Genomic DNA, 22737 nt, shown 5'->3' with positions numbered 1-22737 from the left:
TATAAACGGCCCAAACTGTTTCCTTTTCCCCTACAGTTTGATTTTAAGACTTTCCGGCGCCTTGAGTGATGTGTTTGTACACTCGGCGACTTGTAATGCTCTATGAGAATGAGCCTGCGATTCAATGCATTCTTCGGATTTTACCTGTTTATTCCGTTTTGGGAGACAAAAATCAAATGGTGAGACAAAAATTCTGTGGTAAAAGAAAGTGCATGGTAAAAGAAAGGACAACACAACTATAATAATTGCTACAAACTTCGTTTGAGAGTTAATAATCAAAATTTTTATTCATTTGCCTTTCTAGATCATTCTAGAATCATTCTACAACAAAAGAAATTGAGCTGTCATAGAAGTGTAAATTGCATGTTTGATCTCGTTTAGATTAAGTCCAAAGTTAACAAACGGCGGCATTAAAACAAAAACATTGAATTCACAGATTTGTGGAGGTTTCTAGAGAATATGATTAATTTTTATTCCTAATATTGAATATTAAAACTCTCGGAAAAAAATTAGTTCTCACTGTAAATACCACCCGTTGACCAAAATTTTAAAGCAGGCCAAAAGAAGCGGGCAGTGTTTCCGAATTCCTAAACAGCCTTACAAGGACAGAAACCCAATTCAAATTTTTCATTGAGTGTCACGATATGACGAAAATAAAGAAGTTATTCGAGGGTTGAAATAGTGAGTTTTTTCATCTTTCAAAGAACAAAGTATCCATTAGTTGATTAGGTATCTGTTTCTGAGTTTGAAAAATCAATACTTTTTTCTTATTATTCTTCTTCTTTTTAACAGAATATTCGTTTCTCAGTTGAATATCTCCTCTAGCTAACAATTAGTGCTATTTATTTCCATGGGTATTTTCTTATCAGGCAAACTTGTCAATCTGATTGTACACAATTAGCATTTGTTCCTCACAACTCTCAAAAAATTCATTATAATTTAGAAAGGGTGTGCGTGAAAAATCATTAGTTGGATTGTTTCAATTCTCGCAATTCAAAATCGTCTGCCATTTGACAATTGAGGACACAAAAGTCATGCATATTTGGACGCAATCTTTTTATATTGTACTGTGCGTTTTAAGTGCTCATAGAATTGTTAGAATAACCGTCAGAAATAAAAAATGTTTTTTAATAATCCGTAGAGTAGCTGCCTCTTATAGACAGTGTCAGGACAGTATACATAAAATTTCCAATGCCAACATACCCAATGCAATTATATCCAATGCTTTTTGATATTTTTGGCTATATATATTTTCCTTTTGATATTTTGATGTTTTCGTTTTAGACTTTTTCTCAGGTTGCAAATATGGATCGAAATGGATTGTTTTTAGTTTTTTTTCTATTCTAGTCTCAACGTTGTAGGTACCATTCCGAATGTTTTTTTGCTACATCATAGGTGAAATTTTCTTATTTTGAGGCTATGATAGAAAAAACTAAAAAAAAAACAAACTGGCACCAACTTTCGACGGCTATGGATCTGCTTTTGGTGATTATTGGTCACAATTAGTGATCGAAATTGATCGTTTTTAGTTTTTCCTGTTCTAGCCTCAATGTTGTAGGTAACCTTCCAAATCTTAATTTTTTGCGATATCGTAGCTATATTTTTTCTGCTTATGGTGATTATTGGTTGCAATTATGGACCAAAATTGATCAGTCCTGATTCCTATGCTACTACTGGGTTATTCACGATGTTTATTGAGAGGGATCAATGCAGGTCAATACTAAGAACTATCAACATATACTCTCATATTTATAAACTAAATGCTTCTATTTAAACCGTTTTTTTAATTAAATCTTTTTCTGATTGTTCCATAATTTAGTCTGCGTAAGTGTATTTGCAGCTTATTCTCAGACTCTTGACTCAGTATGTCCCAGCTTAAGTTCAGCGAAACCTAAATCTTTGTTCTGATTTTACCATGAAAAGTCTAAAAAATGACATGAACATAGTACTGTTCAGAGTAAATTTACAGAATTGGAATAGTATGAATCAGTACTGGTTTACTATGGGACGTTGGTCCGGGGTTGCACTTTTCAGGATAGACCAAAACTTCATAACTAATTCGGCTATAAATTTATGGCAATGCTGGTTTTTGAATACTCTGAAAGTTTTCAGCTTCTTCACGAGCAGCTCATGGCAGTTCTAAAACATTTAAGTGGGAATATCACCGCCAATTAATATCAGCTCTTGTTTATATATTTCGATGTATTTTGATGAAATTTATCAAATGATGTAGTTTACATTCATATTTTTTTCTACCATTTTGACAGTTTTGAGCAGTTGTCTGTTTCCTGTCACAGCTTTAAAAGCATGTGGAGAGATTTTGATTGATGTTTTTGGAATTCTTTTGTACCAAAGTGAAATATGAAGAATTATTTTATTTCCCGCTCTCACGTCGAGAAAAAAATAGCAGGAAACTACTGTTCAACTTCATCTTTTCATAGAAATTATAGACTCGTAAAAAGATTTAGTGATTTACTTTGAGCCTCACAAATAACTTACTGATGCTGAAGATTTTTGAGCATCAGAAACTGCAGTTAATTAGTAAACTGTCTAGAATTCTCAGTCTGATGTACAAAAACCACTCAAAAATTGGGTCCAATTAGTGAACACAACAGATTTAAGAGTTCTCTTTTTGATTTTGGGAAAAGAGAAAAGAAAATTATATTAAATGTCTCAAGAGTTCACTTCACGTCAATCTATACCGACCTCAGACTTTTCTACTTGAATTAATCTTGTTGCAACAATTTTTTGTTAATCAAAACAACACAAAGATAAACTGAAACTAGTTCCACTAGTTGTGAGCGTCCAGATCAACTTCTTATGTGTAACCACTTTTGGTCACAAAAACAATAATAACGTTCCAAAGTGCGCTGCTTTTTCAAAACGATCTCAAAATGCACTGGTGAATTAATTTAGATTAATTTGCATAATATTTGTGAACAAAAAACTCGCACTTTTTTGTTTCGATGCCTTACAAATGACAGTATAAGATAATTCTGTTATAATAGCTATGTCCAAAATTCGGATCTATTCTGTTTTGCCCCCCCCCACCCATTGTTTTAAACACCCCACATAAAAAATTATGTGTTGTCAAATAGCAAGTTACTATGTGAAAATAGCGCGTGCGCCAGGAGGCGTAAATGTTATTTACCCACTAAGCTGGGGGGAGTAGAATAAGAATAGATCCGCAAATTCATTTTTTGATGCTCCGGAAACAAGGCATGTTTTATTCTACTATACTGAACGTCATCAATAAGTTAGCAACCCTTAGTTTTGTGAAATAAAAAAATCCATTTTGACGAAATAATACTCAATCATGTGATCAAATTTTGAAAACAGATTTTAAACTATTGATCTCCTTCGCTAGTGGTCTTGTCTACTGATGGAATTTAGATATTACGCAGCAGTAACTCCAATATTACGCAGCAGATGCTCCAATCTTGAGTTTACTAACCTCATCCAGGAAATTTGTCTGAAAAAGTAATAATTTTCACGTTTCTTCAGTTATCATTGAATATGCATTTGCGTTAACCGTTAGAAAGAAAAAAATGGGCTTAAATTGTTGTTTCGTGACAACTTTCACTTTCTTGCGAGACTTGGATGAAGTTAGTCAACTCAACACTGGAGTATCTGGTAATTTTCCGTTACGCATTATCTGAATTTCATAGGTAGGCAAGACGGCTAGCCAAGGGGATCAATAGTTTAAAAACTGTTTTCAAAATTTGATCACAAGATCGAATAACAGTTTTCTCCGCAATTTGGTTTCAAAATGGAGTAACAATGCGTTAAAAGTTGAGTTTTTACTTTATTAAAGATAGGGGTGCTAACTTTTGACGTTCAGTATATTTGTGTTGAGCAAGAATTTTCAATATAGAGAAGTTTATTTCATTATAGAAATTTCAATATAGAGATAGAAGTCACGTATTGGCATTAAGTAAAGATCCTAACAGTTGCTTTGGATCAGAAGTGCTTTGAGCTCTATCTCAAGTTGGGAATATCAAAAATGAAAAATGAAATATAAAGTTTTATACTCTTATCCTGACTAAGTTTGGATGGGTTGAGAGATAGAACCCGACTCAGTGAGAACTTCTTGGTCGAACCAAATTTGGTTTATGAAATGAAAATGGAACCCCTCTCCTTCTCGTCCTCGATTACTTAAGTGTTTTTAAAAAAAAGGAAGGCCTGGCTTGCGAGTTTTTTTAATGCTCAACTCAATAAATTTTTCAGAATTTTTTTCATCCTTTTATTCAGCTATTGCGGTATCGTAGGCAGTGCTCTATATAAGCCTAAAATCAGAGATTGCTCTTAAAATTAAAGCTGATTAACTATAATAACCTTCGATAGGAGAAAATCGTCTGGGGATCCAACTGTCGCGTTGAGAACGTCAATAGGGTCAGCGCTAGCTTGGTCCATCTTCAAAACAATCGTATTCTTTTATCTGTTTCGCTTCAACTGAAATGAAAAATGTCACCTAACCGAAAATATTGAAGCAAAAGTAATAAACAGGAGAAAACTTTCGCTATAATAAATAAAAGAAAATAAAGTGCGGCAAATATTGTAAATCTGCGTAATCAACAACGAAAATTCAAGCCGCGATTTTTTCCTTTCTTTTTTCCGCCAAAAATAAAGTCAATATTTGTTACGTACGCCGTGTGAGAAAATCGATAGTTTGGGGATAAATGGAACTACGCTTAGATAAAATTTTGGCCCGTCGTCAAATTTTATAGTACGCGGTATCTTATTTAAGCTGGATTCTATCGCTTTGTGTAATAAAAACTGGCAATTTTTGCAATCCAAGTCTTGCTTTTGTCACAATGTTAAAAAAAATGCGATAAAAACTGCCGGAATTTCAAACCAAATAACAAAATTTATAATTCCGGACCAAATGGCTTTTAGTCGGGCAAAATAACAAAAAGCAGTTTGTTTTACACTTCTTAGGGGAAAAAAGTTTTCACTGGGAATAAAAGTTCAAATAAAAAGTTATGAATTATTGAACAATCTTCAGTTATTAAAAAGGTAATAGAAACACCGTTTTTCCGCTTTGTGAATAATAAATTACAGAAAATGGTAATAGTAAGAAAAGTGTATTTATTCAAATCATATTTTATTCACAAATTTAATTTTTAGTTATGGAAAAACGGAGCCGCGATGGAAAAATGAAAATAGATTTAGCCAATCAGATTGCGCCATTTTTCCACACAACAATTCCTTGACGCTGTAAATTTTCAGTTGGAAATATTATATCACGGCCGAGGGAAAATTGAAATTGAAACAGAAGTTTTGCAGAGGCAAAAATAAATGAGTAGCTATAATGGATAATATATTTTTTTATAGTTTCGGAGAAACTAACTTTACTCTAAGTCTGTTTTCGCTTTTTTGTGGATTGTTTTTTGCAAGAATACGCCAAAAAATAACGAAGGACTATTTTTGATAACTTTTATAGAAACAAAATAGGTAAAATAGTTACCCAGGTTGAGATGCCAGACAGAAACCGTTGTGTCCCAAACAGAAAGTGTCTTTGTCTAGACCGTCCCAGACGGAAAGTGCTTTTGTCCAGACTTTCATGCCTCCGTGTTAATGTTCAGATAATTTAATTTTGAACATACGACCCCCTCCCCCCCCCCCCCCCTCTCATGCGTTCATCTTCGGTCTGGACATATTTGATTTCGTCTGGGACCTCAACCTGGGTATAAATCAATTAATGGGCTGTTCAGGTAAGAAAAAAATGCCTAAGTCGCGAAATATGCCTATGCTTAAATCTACCCACGATGAGTTCGTAGAGTTTAAGGCAGTTATGGGCCAGATCAACGCTGGTCGATTACAAGAGGGTCCAGCAAAACGAGACAAAAGTAAGGGTCGAGCCATACCAAAATAACTTTGACCCATTCGGTTATTGAATGTTGACCGTTGCTCAAATTAACTGTCATTTCATCATCACATTATTTTTCTTTGCTGGAAATCAGCTTTCGTTTTTGCATTGATTTCTGTTATTCCATCAGTCCGAACAGTTTTTTGGACCAACATCAAAGCCAATGAAATTGTTATAAACTCTCACTATAGTTCATAAATAGTGTTTGATTAAATTTTGGAAACAGAACAGACCAAATAGATTGAAAAATAAACAATAATAAACCTAATGTGTGAGAAAATAATTTGCTCAAGAATGTTTGACCATATATGTACCGTCTCATATAAAACCCCAAAATTATCAAAATGTTCCTCAACTTTTTTGAAGGAGCATCACTTTGTGAACTCCACCACGTTTTTTCTCAATAACAAAATGACTCAGCTGAAAATCCAAGTGACGTCTGTTTCAAGCAGACACCAGGGCAAAACAGAACCAAAATAAGAGCTGAAATGTGATTAAATATGTGAACACAACCCTAGTGGTCGATGAATAAAAAAACTTGTAAGAATATTGCAAGGCAATCTTGCCAGTGAATGCATACCGGTACCAAGATTCTTGCAAGATTCTTCCAAGTCTTTCGATTCACTATTACTTTGACAGTTTAACTTACGAATAAGATATTGAAATAATGAAAATAATCTTAAAAACAATGGAAAACAAATGTGATGGTTTTCTTGTTAATAATGTTTAATTTTGACACCAATCTAATGGAGCCGAACAGATTATAATCAAAGACAGCAGCTGCACTTATTTTTAAAAAGAAAAAAATCTAAATCTTTTTTTTCTATAATCAGCTTGGATAAAGAATGCAATTTTTACTGTTGGTAAGAAATTAATGGCAGCCAACTGATATTTCAACAAAATTTAAAACTTTCAGAATTTTTTTCGAATTTGAAATGTCGACAGCACATATTCCATACAAAATAACTAAAATGTTTAGTTATGCAGTTGGAAATAAACTATGTTAGATAAAAAGCATAGTTCTGAAGCACATGTATTTACTGGAAACTAAATGAAATTGTACAAATATAGCATTATGGGTTCAATCAAAATAGTAAAAATTATTGCGCTATAAAATCGTCCCAAAAGTATAAAATTTAGTTCAGAATTTGTTTTTGCTTATAAATATTAGTGTTTTATTTATTTCTTTGTCTCTCCAATTACCTCACGATTTTTCGTGCTCAACCAATGTACGGTTTCAACTGTTTCAAATCACAACTCAGTCATTAAATGATGACATTATTAATTTCGTACTGTCAATATTGTTAAATTCCAAAACACAATTTTTTGCAGTTGATAATTTTTCACCTGTCTAAAAAAAGAATAACAAGAAGATAAAATGAGATTTATGGGTTCAACAATTGTTTTCAAGGAATTAATGTTTATAATTTGTTTTAAATTTAAGGAGCTGTCGAAGGATAAAGAATGTGCTGATTTTCAAATGTGGGAAAGAAATGAAGTAAATAAGAGCCCTTTTCTGAGTGATAAAACTAATTACCGGGAGAAAACAGAAAACCAAAAATTGTGGTTGATGCGAAATACTACGCAGGAGTGATACTAACAAAGCAGCAAATTTTGATGCCACGAAACTGACTTCTCATTAAAGTTAGGGAATAACAAAATTTCAATAATGAAATTAGGACCTTAAAATCGTATGATAGAACAAGTAGCAAAAAGTATGGAAAATTTTCCACAAACTGGAGCAATTTTTTTTATTGTATATTCAATGTGAACATTTGAAATTCATGGTTCAATCATTCTCAAAAAATTTAAATTTTGCACTTTAAGATTGTTTTGAAACAGCAATTCAGGAAAGACTAATTGACCTTAACCGCCATCATTTCTAAGAGAAAAGTCGTTTTATTTATTTTATATGCAGAACTTAATGTAAAATAGAGACATTTTTTCGTTATTCATGTAATAACGGCATCCGCATAATAAATGATAACGGAAACTATTGATTGATTCCAAACCAAGGCTATTTATGGTTTTTCTCAACTATTATCTCACTCACTACTAAAATTTTTAAAAAACTGAAAAGTATATCTTATTCAGTAAAAACAAATAAAATATCTATTGTCAAACTGTGAGCTTAAATATGAAACAAGAACCCAAAAATTAACCATCAAGCTTACTCAACGTTACTATTTTCATTCGTAGTCCACGATTTTCTGGGTCAAGTCAGTTGTTATATTTCTGTTGTGGTAGCCGGGTTTTACTAAACTTTGGTCATACAAAACTCCCGATAAGCATTCAAGGTCAAAAATGATTTGTATGAATTCCTGGTAATCGTGAAAGGGTCAAATATATTTGTTAAATGACGCTTAAACAGTCACAAATGTGAAGCGCTCATCGTCTCATTTTAGTTAGAGTTCATTTTCGGAGCAAATTATGCTTAAAATTTGAAAATTTAAGTTTTTCAAAGAAGAATATTTATTGCCTATTTCCTGCTGAAGTTCTACGTTTCTCCGGTCCATAGATTGAAATGTGGTGAGATTGTTGTTTTTTGTGATTATGACACTGCCGACTAGTAGTAGGATTATGTTTTTTCTAGGTTCTGTTGCTAGGAAGTTCTGTGTCTTCCAATTTACCAATATAGAGCATTTGATTTTCTCGTCATCCTACAAGGATCATATTTGAATTCCTGGTTCTCATCCCCCTTTATTCTTAAATTGGTCATAAATGGTACCCGAGTATTGAGAAAAGTGTCATATTTGTCTCACACTTTCATGATATATTTGCAATCATACAAGGACTATATATGATATACCGGTATATACACAAAATCATTGATGATTCCAGCAATCATAAGTTGTTCGTCAATTAGTGAAGGATAAGTATGTCTTCAAATATGAATACTCGAAAGTGGTAACCCGGGTTATCAAAAGACGAAGGTTTGTCTCACTTTAGAATTGAAAAAAAACACATACTATAAAACAGATTATTTAAAAACTGCTGAGAATCGTATATCCAGAATCAGGTTTCAAATTTAATTAGAGTTAGTTCCTTTTAACCTAGGACCATTTTCACCACAAACTGTTGTGTTATTAGTATATTGCTGAATAGTTCAAAAAATTTTGTCTATAGATTAGTATGTACAGAATTCGTCATCACATTTTAGAGGCTTTTCCTATGTCTTTTCGGCCTTCGCCAACCTTTTAATGCTGCTAATTTGGTTGCTGAACGAATGATGAAAGCCGTAAGTGAAAGTGAGCACTGTTAATTTGACTTTTTGTCTGCTGAGCGGATTGAAGTCGTCAAAACCTAAAGATTTTTAGTGTGCTCCATGACGGAAAGCAAAATTTAATTATAGGCTGGTAAAAAGCTCATCCGCCAAGTTTAAAGCCATAATGTGGACATTGTATGTTTGTATTGTATGGCTTTGTCTAGTCGAATTCACAGTGAATATTGACTTTTATTTGCGAGTTTTTGAAAAGAACAAATTTGTCCTCTAACGGGAGCAATTCTTAAAGATTAAAAGAATTATCTGAAATGCCCCCGCCTCCCCTCCACCCCCCTCCCCCTGAGCCGATGGAAAGTCATAATTACAAAAATTACAAAATTACAAAATTACATGTCAGAATGTGTGAAGTTTCATCACCTTTATAAAATTTTACTTTTAATATAATGATATGATGAGACCAACTCTTTTTTGATTAATTAATCTCAAATCTAAAGCACGGGTTGAAATCTGATTAAAAAAACTGGTATGAGCTTGAAAATTCCGGACAAAAAAAAATCAAAAATTATTCCCAAACTGCTTTATTCACTATACGCTCTATGCCACTGCTAGAATAAAAAATCAGTCATCGCTGAGATACTTCAAAAATATTGTTTTTCTGTATTTTTACTTAGATATGAAATTATTTGTATGAAACTTTAGTTAATCAACCAATGATCAACCAATGATCCGACAAAAATTTTAAAAGCTTGTAATTTAATGTATAAAGTAAATTTTCGGATTCAGAAGCAAAACACTTAGCCTAAACTTTTTGATGTAGACTAAAAGTCAAATTCTTCTGTCAACGAAAAAACAAATAGAAAGAACCAACTACTAACAAATATGGTCTTACAGGACTTTTTCAAACTGTCGTCTTGCAAGCCAATTATGGTTTATTTGAAATCTAACAAGGATTGTGTATGGTTTCTTTGGTTTAATACTGCGATAATTCATGATTCCTTTGGTTTCATTCTGTATCATAGATGAGATATTTGATCTCATAAAAGGAGAAAACACTTTTTGAGTTGAAATTTACATTTTCCGGTTTCTGGATGATTTCTGCGACGTGTTGGGGTCAAATATTAAATAATGCGCATTTCTCAGGGATCTTTTTTGATTTCTTTAGTTGCTTAGTAGAATCGTACTAAAGATGGAACCTTCCCGATTACATTCAATCTCAAATCATGTATGATCCTTGTATAAAATCAGCAAAATTTCAACCTTGGATAATATTGCGTGATTTTGTTTATCAAAAACAACATTTTTCAGCAAACTCAAAAATTGAATTAGAAATTGTTCACATATGCCGGCGAAGTCTACACTTACACTTTTAGCTGCCTGGAAAGTTCAACACGTAGAATAAAGGAAGTTGAGCAGTAGTGATAAGTTGATAAATTGTCCTATTTGATCTTTAGATTTAGTAAAACCTGAAAAAGTATAAGAAAACTAATCGTTGCTTCCTGTGAAAAAGATATCGGAAAGAACTAAATTATTCGGTTATCAAAAGCAAGAAGTTCGATAGATATTATTGTACAAAAAAATTCTTGGCAAACAATTCTGGTCACCTAAACAAAAGTGAACTGATTTTTTCGATAAGTTTTGTAAATATTATTCAAATTAAGAAAGGATGAATGATATCAATTCTGCTGAATTTGTTCACTAGAGAACTTTTGAGAAATTTTGAGACAGGACATTTCTCGTTCTGTTGCTTCTTTTACGCACAATAAACACACATAAGGGGTCGAGCAAATTTACGAGAATCAAAAGTTTATTATAACAATCATTTTGAAATAAATAATTTTACAAAAAATTGAATAATATTTCACGAATAATGTTAGGTTTTGAGCTTTTAATAGACTGCGTTCAACCAGCGACACTCCCAGTTTTGGAAAATATTATGTCCAATTTGTAAGTTTTAATTAAAACAAATGACATTCACTCGATAACTTTCTAAGTATAAATTTGAAACTTTAACATATTTTGTTAACAGCGTTAATCATAAGTGCAGATCTGCAATTGCTGAAAAATTAGAATGAAAGCCGACTTTGTTTTTTTTGGCTGACAAATTCAATGTTCTCAGCAAATATAGGCTCTCATTTCATATGTTAGCTTCTCTCTGCAAACTATGAAAACTATGCTTTGCAAATTGAGTTCTAAGAGTGAGCAAGACTCAAGAAAAATTAAAAAAAGCACCAAACAACAATTTGCAGATGAACGATGATACTACTATATTTCGGAAGATGAACATACTCGTGCAATATAATGCATGATTAAAATATTTTTGCAAGATTTTGCAAGGTTAACATTCTCTTGCATGATCTTACAAGATGAATATTCTCTTACAAGATATTGCAAGATTAACATCTTTTTGAAAGAATCTTGCATGATCTGGAAAGACCAAGATCCTATCACGACTAGGGTAATTGACTTGTGTGCAAAAGTTAGCCAAACCTTTTCCCATTTATATCTTGAAAATGGTGTCAAAACAACTAGCGAAAAATAAAGAAAAAACACAAGAAGCCAATCGACATAAACGGAAAAATGAAAATTTAACTGTAGAGAGTCTTTAATATCCTCAAGACAAAATCTTTAATGTACTTCAATTATTTCCCTATAGCTGAAAAACTAAGTACGCTTTCATTCCGAAAAACTTAAGAAAGCTCGTTTACCTGTACTAAAATTCTGAGTAAATCTAATCGTTTATATTACCAGGTATCACTTTTCTTGTGTTAATACATTGTGCTTGTGAAACATTCACAAACTTCGCGCACAAAAAAAGGTACCCTATATGGACATTCAGGTAAGTGTTTTTCATTTTAAAACTAGAAGAGAAAAGTGAAAACTGCTTTCCACTGCAAAATATGTTTGACGGAAGCGCGCTCTGCAAAGAATTTGCGGCAAAATAATTGCAGTTATTTTAGTAATCATAAAACTTTGAATAGTAAAATTGATCGGCAAATGGATTAAGAAGATAAAAGTTTTGTGAAATTCCCTTACAGCCGAATCTAGCTACTCTTCACATTTATTTGCTTTTAACTGTTTTTAATTGCTTTGTTGAAACCACTTTCAAAAAATTTAAGCGCTTTCCACATTGAACAAAAATTGGCACTGGAATGCGCCAGCCACTTTCTTTGTAAATAGTCTTTTTTCGGAACCGATAGACACTCTAATCTATGCCATTCATACAAGTAAAAAAATTGTTGCGAGGCACATAAATATAGGAACCATTCATGGTAGAACTTTTTTCGATAAATAATTGCCAAATTTTGCTCAGAGCTTAAAATTCGTATAACCTAAAACTATATCAGGCACTTTCATCTATATTGACCTCTTTTGACAATTTTAAAGCTTTATGGTAATCTAATACTTTGTTATTTGTAGCGTTGGAGTCCATGACACTATTTATTTTTTTATTGAATTTCTAATACTTTTGACAGTTGGGAGTGAGTCAACTAAGAGCAAAAATAGAATGGCAATTGAAAAAAAATTCATTAATTGTGGGAGCGCGCCAATTTTTTTCTATCTTTTCATTTTTCGCAAAGATTGCCATTGACATTGAAAAAATTCTTTTTTCTTAAAGGTTAGATAAGAAAACCTGCACAAAATTGTTTTTTATTTCGTTTATTTTTTTCATTTCATTATAACTTATTTATGCTGTAAAACCTATGAATACACCAAACCCAAAACCCTTCCAAGCCTCAAACAGTAGCTTCTTAAACAGGCGCCTTCGATTTTTTAAAACCTTTCGAGTACAGTTTCCCGAATTCATAATAGCTTGTAGGTGTATAATATTGCACTAAAATTTTCGACACGCGGATTTTGTTCATACCTCGATAAGTTAATGCATTTTACATGAATAGTCAAATTAAATGAACCAAATAGTGCTTACCTTTCTTTTAGGTTACTTTCTAAAGCACCTTTCACTTTTTAATGTCGGTGCTGAACAGGAAAGCCATAACGAGACTAAAATAACGTTAATGAAGTAACACTAATATTTCAGAAAGCCAATACTATTCAAGCATGGCCTATCTTTATAATTAGAACTCTTTCAAGCGAAGTAGAATAACAATGTGATTATGAAAGCAAGGCAAAAGCTATCTTATTGAACCCAATAAATGGAGTGTGTTAAAATTGAGAGGGGAAAATGAAACTGAAAAAACCAATTAGGTTATAACTGATCATCCGTTATCTCTAGTTTGTATTAAAAAAGGAAACAAGGAAAAATTGGGAAAAAGATCAAATTTAGGACAAAAGTTCCAGCGCACGTTAAAAAATACCTTTTGAATATTAAGAAGTGATTATTACGCAAAATTTGTAGCCGTTTTCTCGATTTCGTTTTTCAATTAGTGTCAATAAAACTAGACCGAATGAAACGAAACGGATAAAAAGTAACTTTCCAATAGATTTCGAGGAAGAAAAAATATCTAAATTTTCCGTCTATTCTTTAATTGCCACGTTTAGGTAAAAAACGTATAATTGAATATTATCTAAAAATAAGGTTGTTACTTTTAATCTGCAAAATTATTGTCTCCAAAAATAATAGAAATAGTTACGTTGAGTAGCGATACGCTAAATTGAATACTGGTTTAATTAAAAAAAATGAACATTCGAACTCCAAAGACAGATATATTTACCAGACCAATGGGAGTGTTGGGTAAATTTACAATTAAAATAACGATGTGTTTGGGAAAAATGTATCAATTGAGACTAACTAATTTTGTTGAGTAACTAATTAAAAAAAACAAAGTTTAACGAAAAAAAAACAAAACTCGCTTGCAAGCTACCTATCGTAACTGCAATATTTTGGCCGTTTTGTTTAGAAATTTCAGTAGACACATATTGTTTGCATGGGACGTGTAAAGGACTGTTTAGTTACGGTTCTTTGAAGTGGTCTTAAAATGTCCAGCTCAACTTATTTATGACAAGCAGATATGTGTGATATTATTATTTATGTGATATTAATAGAATTGCACGAACTTTCTCTCAGACAATAAAAATTCATTAACCATAAAAACAGCACGATTAATTGCCAATAAATTTCTCTTCTTAGCCTATTTGAAAGACATAATATCATAAAACAGAGAGAGCGCTGAAGATTCAAGTACAAATGCTTTACAGAAACATGGAACCGAAAGTGCATTCAAACATAAAAATCCAACCCTTAAGTCTGAAATCCGAATTTCAAAGCCAATTAACCTGGAGAAAATGTTCGAATATGAACAAAGATACGCCTTGCTGGGTGTAATAACAGACCAGTATCAACAAAATGGTTTGAATATTCGACTGGAAATTTTTTTTATTAAATTACCCGGGTTGACCACCATAAAAGAAACTTACTAATCATAAAACGCCATATATGGATTTTATGGAAACTTACTAAACATACAACGACCATAAAAATTTTTGAGTTTGGCTGAGAAGAAGACCAAAGGTCTACATGCAGTTCCAAAACAACGTTTTTGTGCATCAAATTTCAAAATTCCGTAGTTTAATTTTATGGTACCGTACTTACCATAAAACGCCATAAAAAACTTTCTTATGGACCGTTTTATGGTTACAAATTTTCCATAAAAAATTCTGTATGATTAAATGGCCGATTTCTAGGTGTTGTTTTTCAAATGAACTCGAAAGCCAAGTTTCTAATCATAAAACGGACCATATATGTAAACTTACTAACCATTAAACGGACCATATATGGAAACTTACTAACCATAAAACGGACCATATATGGAAACTTACTAACCATAAAACGGACCATATATGTAAACTTACTAACCATAAAACGGACCATATATGGCAGGGTCCTCTCTTTCATTCATATATTACCATAGTAGGAAAAAATAAAGCTCTCGTAGAAAAACTTATTATCCATAAAACGGACCATATATGGAAACTTACTAACCATAGCAAGATCATAAAACGGAAATTTGTATGGACTTTTATGGACCATATATGATCCGTTTTATGGTAAGTAAGTTTGGTCAACCCGGGTAATGACAATCATAGACCAAAATCAAGTAATATTACTTAATCAACCAAGAATCAAAGAACTCCAGTCTAATTGAGAGGTGATCAAAAATGCTTGATGGTCGTAGCCAAATGAAACCCGGCAGGTAAGTAATGAAAGAAATTAGGGTTTTAAAAGATTTAAGAAGGTGGAATATGATGCTATCAAAGCTTAGGTAATCATTTCTCGTGTTTTCCGCGCGTTGAATATCACATCCATTATGTATCGGCGCAAAATGCCCCACCCGATGTGTGCTCGAAAATGGCCTTTTTTTCGAAAAATCAAATTTTAATGTGTCGCAAACTTCTACCTGGTCTACTTCCAGACTCGACTGAAATTAATTGTGTTTGTATTTGCATACCAAGTGCCTGATACATAATAAAACATTTTAGATATTTTATGCTTATAGATGAGCAAAAGTTGAGTTCAATTAAGTTCAGTTTTTTGGAAATTGCTTAGAATCTAATGTAATCTGGAACAAAGAGGATCGGTGATGTGGGTTCATTCATACGCGTTGGAAAGTTTTTTTAATCGAAGAAGCGTATCCTGATTTATGATTCCAAAGCATTTATTTCATCATAAATCGGACTAATTGGTGTTGATTCTTTTTTTGAGAAAAATAGAGGGCTGGAGTTGTGACACGATTTAAAATTAAAAGTTTTTTGCACATATTTTTTTCCACGTTCCGGGTTTTAGATTTGACATATATACTTCTTTGGAGTAGGTGGAGGAAAAAGTTGAATATCTACCCTTTTTTCCTATTAGTAAACTGAGTATTGCTTAAACAAGTACTCAAGACCTAATTGTCAAAATGAGGAAAGTTTTCTCTTTTTCCATTGAATTTTAGGATCTCAAAAACTTTTTCGATAAACTTTTACTATGCATTCCAGGTCAAATTTGTAGAAATAAACGTATGGATAAAATATTTGGAAAATTTTTGAAAAGTAAATAGTCAGAAAAACAATTTTTAACTTTCAGTCAGCAATAGGTCGGTAACCTATATTGGTCCTAACATAGTTACATGTTCTGAAACTCATGTTTGCTTCATGCAAAACTAACGACTGATAACTCAATACCATATTCAAAAATTTTGTCCGGAAAATATTCAAGAGAAGCTTGTTAAAGTTGTTTCAAAACTCTCGTGCAAAAATAATTTGCAAAAAAAAGATCTAAACGAATGCTGCTTTAGACCGCAAAAGAATGCTGTTTCTAGAAGAATAACAAATTGAACTAATGATAATTGCTCTAAAACATTTGCTCTAACACTACAGATTATTATAGTTTTAAAGAGAAACATTTTGAAGTATTATATGAGAACTGAAAACAACAGAGAAAACAATTTTGCAAACGGAAAGTGAAGATAAATTTTTTTTCAATTGTGAAATTATACTTTGCCAAAATATCACACCAGTTGTCAATGTAAGATAACATCCTAACGAAAGAACACTACTAATTCAAGTTATCGAATAAGTTTGGGATGTTAAAATGGATCTTGCAGCTTTTAGAATTATTTGTGCTATGAATATACACCTATAATATAAATCAATATTTATATATATTTATATATATATATATATATATATATATATATATTCATATATATATATATATATATATATATATATATATATATATATAGGTATATATAGAGGTATATAGGTATATATATACATATATATATATATATATATATATATATATATATATATATATACATGTATATATATATATATATATATATATATATATATATATATATATATATATATATAGGTATATATTTATAGCATAAATAATTCTAAAAGCGTGCATGATCCATTTTGACATCCCAAACATATTCGATAACTTAAATGAGTGTTTTTTCGTTAGGATGTTATCTAATATTAACAACCGGTGGGATATTTTGGCAGAGTATAATTGAACAATTGAAAAAAATATATAACAAACTTTTTTTTTAATTTCGAGAAATCCTTTGTTTATAGAACCGAGCACTGGAGAAAACACAATTTAAAAACTGATAGACATTTTCAATCAATTTTCATTCTATTTTGAAACTATTTTTATATACGCTTGTTTTACTTTTTTTTCAGTTTTGAATATGAAAATGGTTTCTTTTTTTAAAATTGAAAGCTTGAAAAAATGAAAATTGGAAAAATTGAAAATTAAAAATTGGAACTAAATTGAAAAAAAATTTTATCATAGAGACGATTAACTGAGTTTAAACTGTCTTCCGGTATGAAAAACTAAACTTAACGAAATTGTCCCAAGTTCCCAACAACTACCAATTTAGCAACCTAAGACAATTACAACCAGATATCTTTCATTTGTTAAGCAAAAGCACCTATAAAAACATATTGAAATTGCAGGAGATATTTTACAGGATAAACTCTGAATCTGAGCAAATTACGTTTTGATGAACGATAATTGATACTATCTTTCAGTAACCTTATAAATAATTTTTTAGCTGAAACCTACCTTTTTAATTTTTTTCTAGTAAGAAATTGAAAAGTCAATCCCTCATGAAATTCTATTAAAAAGTGAATCGAATTGCTTATATATTGCAGCAATTCGAACTGTTGCTACAGCATAAAAATCTTTGGTTTTTGTTTTCGAGAAATTTTGGATACAAAAGCGAATTTTTGAAACCTTTTGGCAATTTTTTTTGAAATTGTTTTTAAATTTATGTTCATGACTCACTGAATTTTTGGCAACAATTTGATTGCACTAGATTGCTAATAAATATTAGTTGTTGACACATTAGAAAAAGATTAGGTTCCCATGAAAATTGTAAGCCTAATTACCTCTTCGAGAAATTGAAAAAGATAAAATTGTCTTTTCGACAATCGATTCAGTTTTTCAAGGATTTTTTTAATGATACCACTTTTGCAGCTCACCAAATACAATTTTGATTAGAAACAGATGCCTTGACAAAATAAGTAAAGCTGGTATAAATTTGTAGATAAATTTGGAGTTTTAGATCACTGGCATAACTAATACTGAATATATATTAGCTTCTTGTGAGCGAGGTAAAAGCTCGGTCACGTGATGAACTGGACACAGTCTTCTTATGTGTAATTTTCGTCTAGTGGGTTCGGCTCGTTGGCATTTTTGTCTGGTCATAAATAGTTTTGATCGAGCACCTTAATGGTGGTAACTTCATTTCTAAAATAAAATCATTAATTGGAAACAGTTTCTCCGAAACCCCACACAAATTACAACCCTCAGTTTCATGTAATAATTGAGCAACATTAACTTGTTATTGTACTTGACAGCTAAAACAATTTTACGTCACAAAAATTCCATCGAAATATAATCATTTCTTTCTCCTCCTCAAAAACTCTGATTTCATCTATTGAAATTGGAGTTACGACGAGAGAATTTTTATCGTACGTTTGGAAATTTTCTGAGGCCGAATTTTTTTTTACAAATTTAGAAATGCTTTCACGGGCAAACAGAGAATTGAGTAGGACGAAAAATTTAGAGAATGATAAAGTGAATTACGTGACATTTATTGTTTATCTGCTTTGTCAGTTTTTGCCTCGTTGAAATGTACTTCGATCAGTTATCAAAACCAATCTCCACGTCAAATAATCTGTTCCGTTTTGATGAAAATGTCACTTTTTCTTAATTGACGTTTTCTTTTGTAGGAAAAATGATAAGTAACGTTAATAGATATAATAATTCAGGTCTTAATTGGAGTCACTGCCAGTAAAAATTGAGTCAAAGGGAGCCAAATTAACTGCTATAATGAATATTTTCCAAAGCTGATGAAATTATGAACAGTTTCAGTTAAGTCGTTGTTATATCAGGCATCAAGTTAAAGTCACGTTCGACCCATTTCGTGCAGACAATTAAACAAAATTCACGTGTAGATAACTAAACGAAAAACAAAGATATAATTTTTTTCTACAAAGTTTCAAGCAAATTGTTCTGAAATTACCGGTCAAAAGATCTCAGCCTTAGATTCTTAAAAGGCGCCAAATTTGCCTACGTCAATTGGCTTTATCCACGCTTGTGTCTTTCAAAAATAGAACCCAAATGTATCAGTTTACTGAACTGTTCTCTGGTTTTTTTTGAACTGTTCTCTTGGGACCAAATCTTTTTATTGATAATGAAAAAAAAAAGAAAACAATGTTGCTATCGGAGTGTACACATAACCGAGTTACGTGATAAAGTTGAGAGAAAAATTCAGTAAGAGCACTAATTTTTGATCTATTATGTTTCGATCTATTAAGTTTGATCTGTTGTGTTGATCTATTATGACGCCAAATTTGTAATCATAACCCCTTTGATGGTACCCTCTTCCTGAGTTAGTTTCATAAAATTTAAGGTTCACAATTTTTATTTTTCCCACACTAGAATTAGAAAACGAAAAAACTTTGCATTTCTCTTACAGTTGTGGCAGTTGATCAGTTTTGAAATCTATATTTTTTTCCTGACAACAAACGACGCTTACAGGTTTTTTGAGTTATTTTGAGACAAAAAGCTAATTTTACATTAAAAGTTTTTTGTAAATTTTGAGCTTCAAAATACTCTTGTGGGAAATTTGAATTTTTGCTATTCTAAGTGTGCGGATCAACATCAATATAACTGTTATTTTCATGATTAAGAAAGTTTTCTAGTTTTAACTTTTGCTTGATGATTTTGAACATTTTGAAACAAAAATTTGTGATTATAGAGAAGAAACTTAAAATTTTGAGGAAAAAAATGTTTCCATAAATTAGCTGGATTTATAGCGTTTAGAGAAACAACTGAACTTCTTGAAGAAATGAAAAAATAAAGATCGTACAGAAACGTGAAACACTTAAAGAACCGCAAAAGATTCCAGTTGTCAGAATCTATCTTAGCTTCTTGTGAACGAGGTAAAAACTAGATCACGTGATGAACTGGACACAGTCTTCTTATGTGTAATTTTCGTCTAGTGGATTAGGCGCATTGGCATTTTTGTCGGTCATAAATAGTTTTGGTCAAGCACTTTAATGCTGATAACTTCCTTTCTGAAATAAAATCAGTATTGGAAACAGTTTCTCCGAAACTCCACACTAATTACAATCCTCAGTTTCGTGTAATAAATCAGCAATATTAACTTGTTAATGTACTTGCCACCTAAAACAATTTTATATCATGAAAACTCCATCGAAAGATCATCATTTTTTCAGGCTTGTGCCTTTCAAAAATGGAACCCAAATTTATTGGTTTAAAAAATATGGTTTTTTAATTGTTTTCTTGTTACTAAATCAAATTATTGATACTGAATAAAGAAGAAAACATTGTTGCTATTGGAGTGTAAACAAAACTGAGTTACGTGATAAATTTTAGAAAAATTCCGTAACATCAGTAATTTTTGATCTGTTATATTTCGATCTATTAATTTTGATCTATTGTTTTGATCCATTATGAAGCCAAATTTGTAATCATAACCCCTTTGATGGCACCTTCTCCTTGAGTTAGTTTCGTAAAATTTAAGGTTCAGAATTTTTTAGTATTCCCACAATAGGTTGTAGAAACGAAAAAATCAGCATTTCTTTGACAGTCGTTACTGTTAATCAGTTACAATTTTGAAATTTACATTTTATATTTTCCCAACAACAAATGATGCTTACAGGTGTTTTCAGTTGATTTGAAACAAAAAGCTTACTTATTTAAACAAATTTTGGTAATTTTTGAGCGTCAAAATACTGCTGTGGGAAATTTTAATTTCTGCCATTTAAACGCGCGGATCAACAGCAATTTAACTGTTTTTTTAATGATTAAAAAACGTTTTCTATTTTTAACTTTTGCTTGAATGATTTTGAACTTTTTGGAAAATAAATTCGTGAATTGAGAGAAGAAACTTGAATTTTTGAGGAAAAAAATTGTGTTCATGATTTCGCTGTATTTATAGCGTTTTGAAAAACAACTTATCTTCAGTGACAAAATGAAAAAAAGCAGCGTAAAGAAACAAGAAACTTTTAAAGAACCGCAAAAGATTCCAGTTGTCAGAATCGATCTCAGCTTCTTGTGAACAAGGTAAAAACTAGGCCACGTGATGAACTGGACACAGTCTTTTTATGAGTAATTTTCTTCTACTGGGTTAGATTCATTGGCATTTTTGTCGGTCATAAATAGTTTTTATCGATTACCTTAATGGTGGTAACTTCTATTCCGGATTAAAATCAATGATTTGAAAACAGTTTCTCCAAAACCCCACACTAATTTCAACCCTCAGTTTCATGTAATAATTTAGCAACATTAACTTGTTAATGTACTTGCCAACTAAAACAATTCTATGTCATGAAAACTCCATGACATAGACCACTCCATGACTGTGTTACGCGATAAAGTATAGAAAAACTCCGTAAGACCACTAATTTTTGGTCAATTATGTTTCGATATATTAATATTGATCTTTCTGTTGATCTATTATGAAGCCAAATTTGTATCCATAACCCGTTTGATGGTACCCTCTCCCTGAGTTAGTTTCGTAAAATTCGAGGTTCAGAATTTTTTTTTCCCACACTAGGTTTTGAAACGAAAAAATTTGCATTTCGTTTACAGTCGTGGCAGAAGAGACTTTAAATTTTGAGGAAAAAAAATTATCTCCATAATTTAGCTGTTTTTATAGCGTTTTGAAAAGCAACTGATCTTCAGTGGCAAAATGAAGAAAGAGATAGTAAAGAAACAAGAAACACTTGAAGAACCGCAAATGTTGTCAGTATCCGCAAAATCGGAACTATAATGATCACGATTACTCAAAAACAGACCACTGTGCTTATAAAATTCTACTGACAGCTCGGGATCAGAAAAAATGTGGATCACAAAAAGTTCCGAGTAAAAACCGAATAAAAAACTCATTGCCGTTTTCTCTATGTCTCCAAAACCAAGTTTGGGTTTCTATAGAACAGACAAGCTGCAGGCTAGCAGAAACTAGGCTACACATATGCGCAACAAACAGCAACTTGAACAAGAAAGAGTTTAAAAAAATAGCAAACAAAATGAAAAAATTTCTGGACATTTATGTCCTAAAAGCAGTTTGATATAGACAATTAAACACGAATTACAACGAAATCAGAGATATAAATTTTTCTCAAAAATTTTTGGAAATTAATCTGAACCTTCCGGTCAAAATAATTTATCCTCGGATTCTTTAAATACGTCCTCGTCATTTGGCTCAATCCATGCTTGTGCCTTTCGATACAACACAAAACAAACATAAATATATTAGCTTGGAGCCTCTGGCATCCTTTTAACAATTAGCTTGGCACTACACCTATTAATTGACGCAGGATAAAAAGAAATTACATCTCCAGCGGCTTTTTTATAAGCGTAAATGGAAAAATTGAGTCACATGAAAAAAATTTAGGACAAATTCCGCAGTAGTACAACCTTAGTACTAACTTTTCATCTGTTCTGTTTCGCAAGCCCCCCCCCCCCCGCGCAATAAGGAGCACGAACAGTACCAACCCAAATTTCAATAACACTAAAACGTAGGTCGTAGTTACTAAAAATTTGACAATTCTAACGGAAATTTTTCTGTCTATTAAATCTATCTATAGGATTCAATGACGTACAGCTGTAGAATTCAAGCAATACAGCCGAAGAAACCTAATAATACAGATAAGT

At 31.7% G+C, this 22737-nt stretch overlaps 1 protein-coding gene across 4 annotated transcripts in view; it reads right to left on the bottom strand.

The window, feature by feature from the left end:
- LOC142350595 (substance-P receptor-like) overlaps window positions 1-22737 on the bottom strand; it is a 32686-nt gene that overhangs the window by 1979 nt on the left and 7970 nt on the right. For 2 of the 4 annotated variants that reach the window (XM_075402484.1, XM_075402482.1), the window contains exon 2: window positions 4336-4452. In XM_075402484.1, coding sequence (XP_075258599.1) covers window positions 4336-4413 — 78 coding nt within the window. In that variant the 5' untranslated portion in view covers window positions 4414-4452. Of the gene's footprint in view, window positions 1-4335; window positions 5061-13017; window positions 13127-22737 lie in introns of those variants that run through there. The other 2 variants (XM_075402483.1, XM_075402481.1) reach the window with 2 other exon arrangements.

The sequence above is a fragment of the Convolutriloba macropyga genome, chromosome 12, assembly GCF_964194025.1.
Source record: "Convolutriloba macropyga chromosome 12, txConMacr16.3, whole genome shotgun sequence".
Taxonomy (NCBI): domain Eukaryota; kingdom Metazoa; phylum Xenacoelomorpha; order Acoela; family Convolutidae; genus Convolutriloba; species Convolutriloba macropyga.
This window is presented reverse-complemented; position numbering and strand designations above follow the sequence as displayed.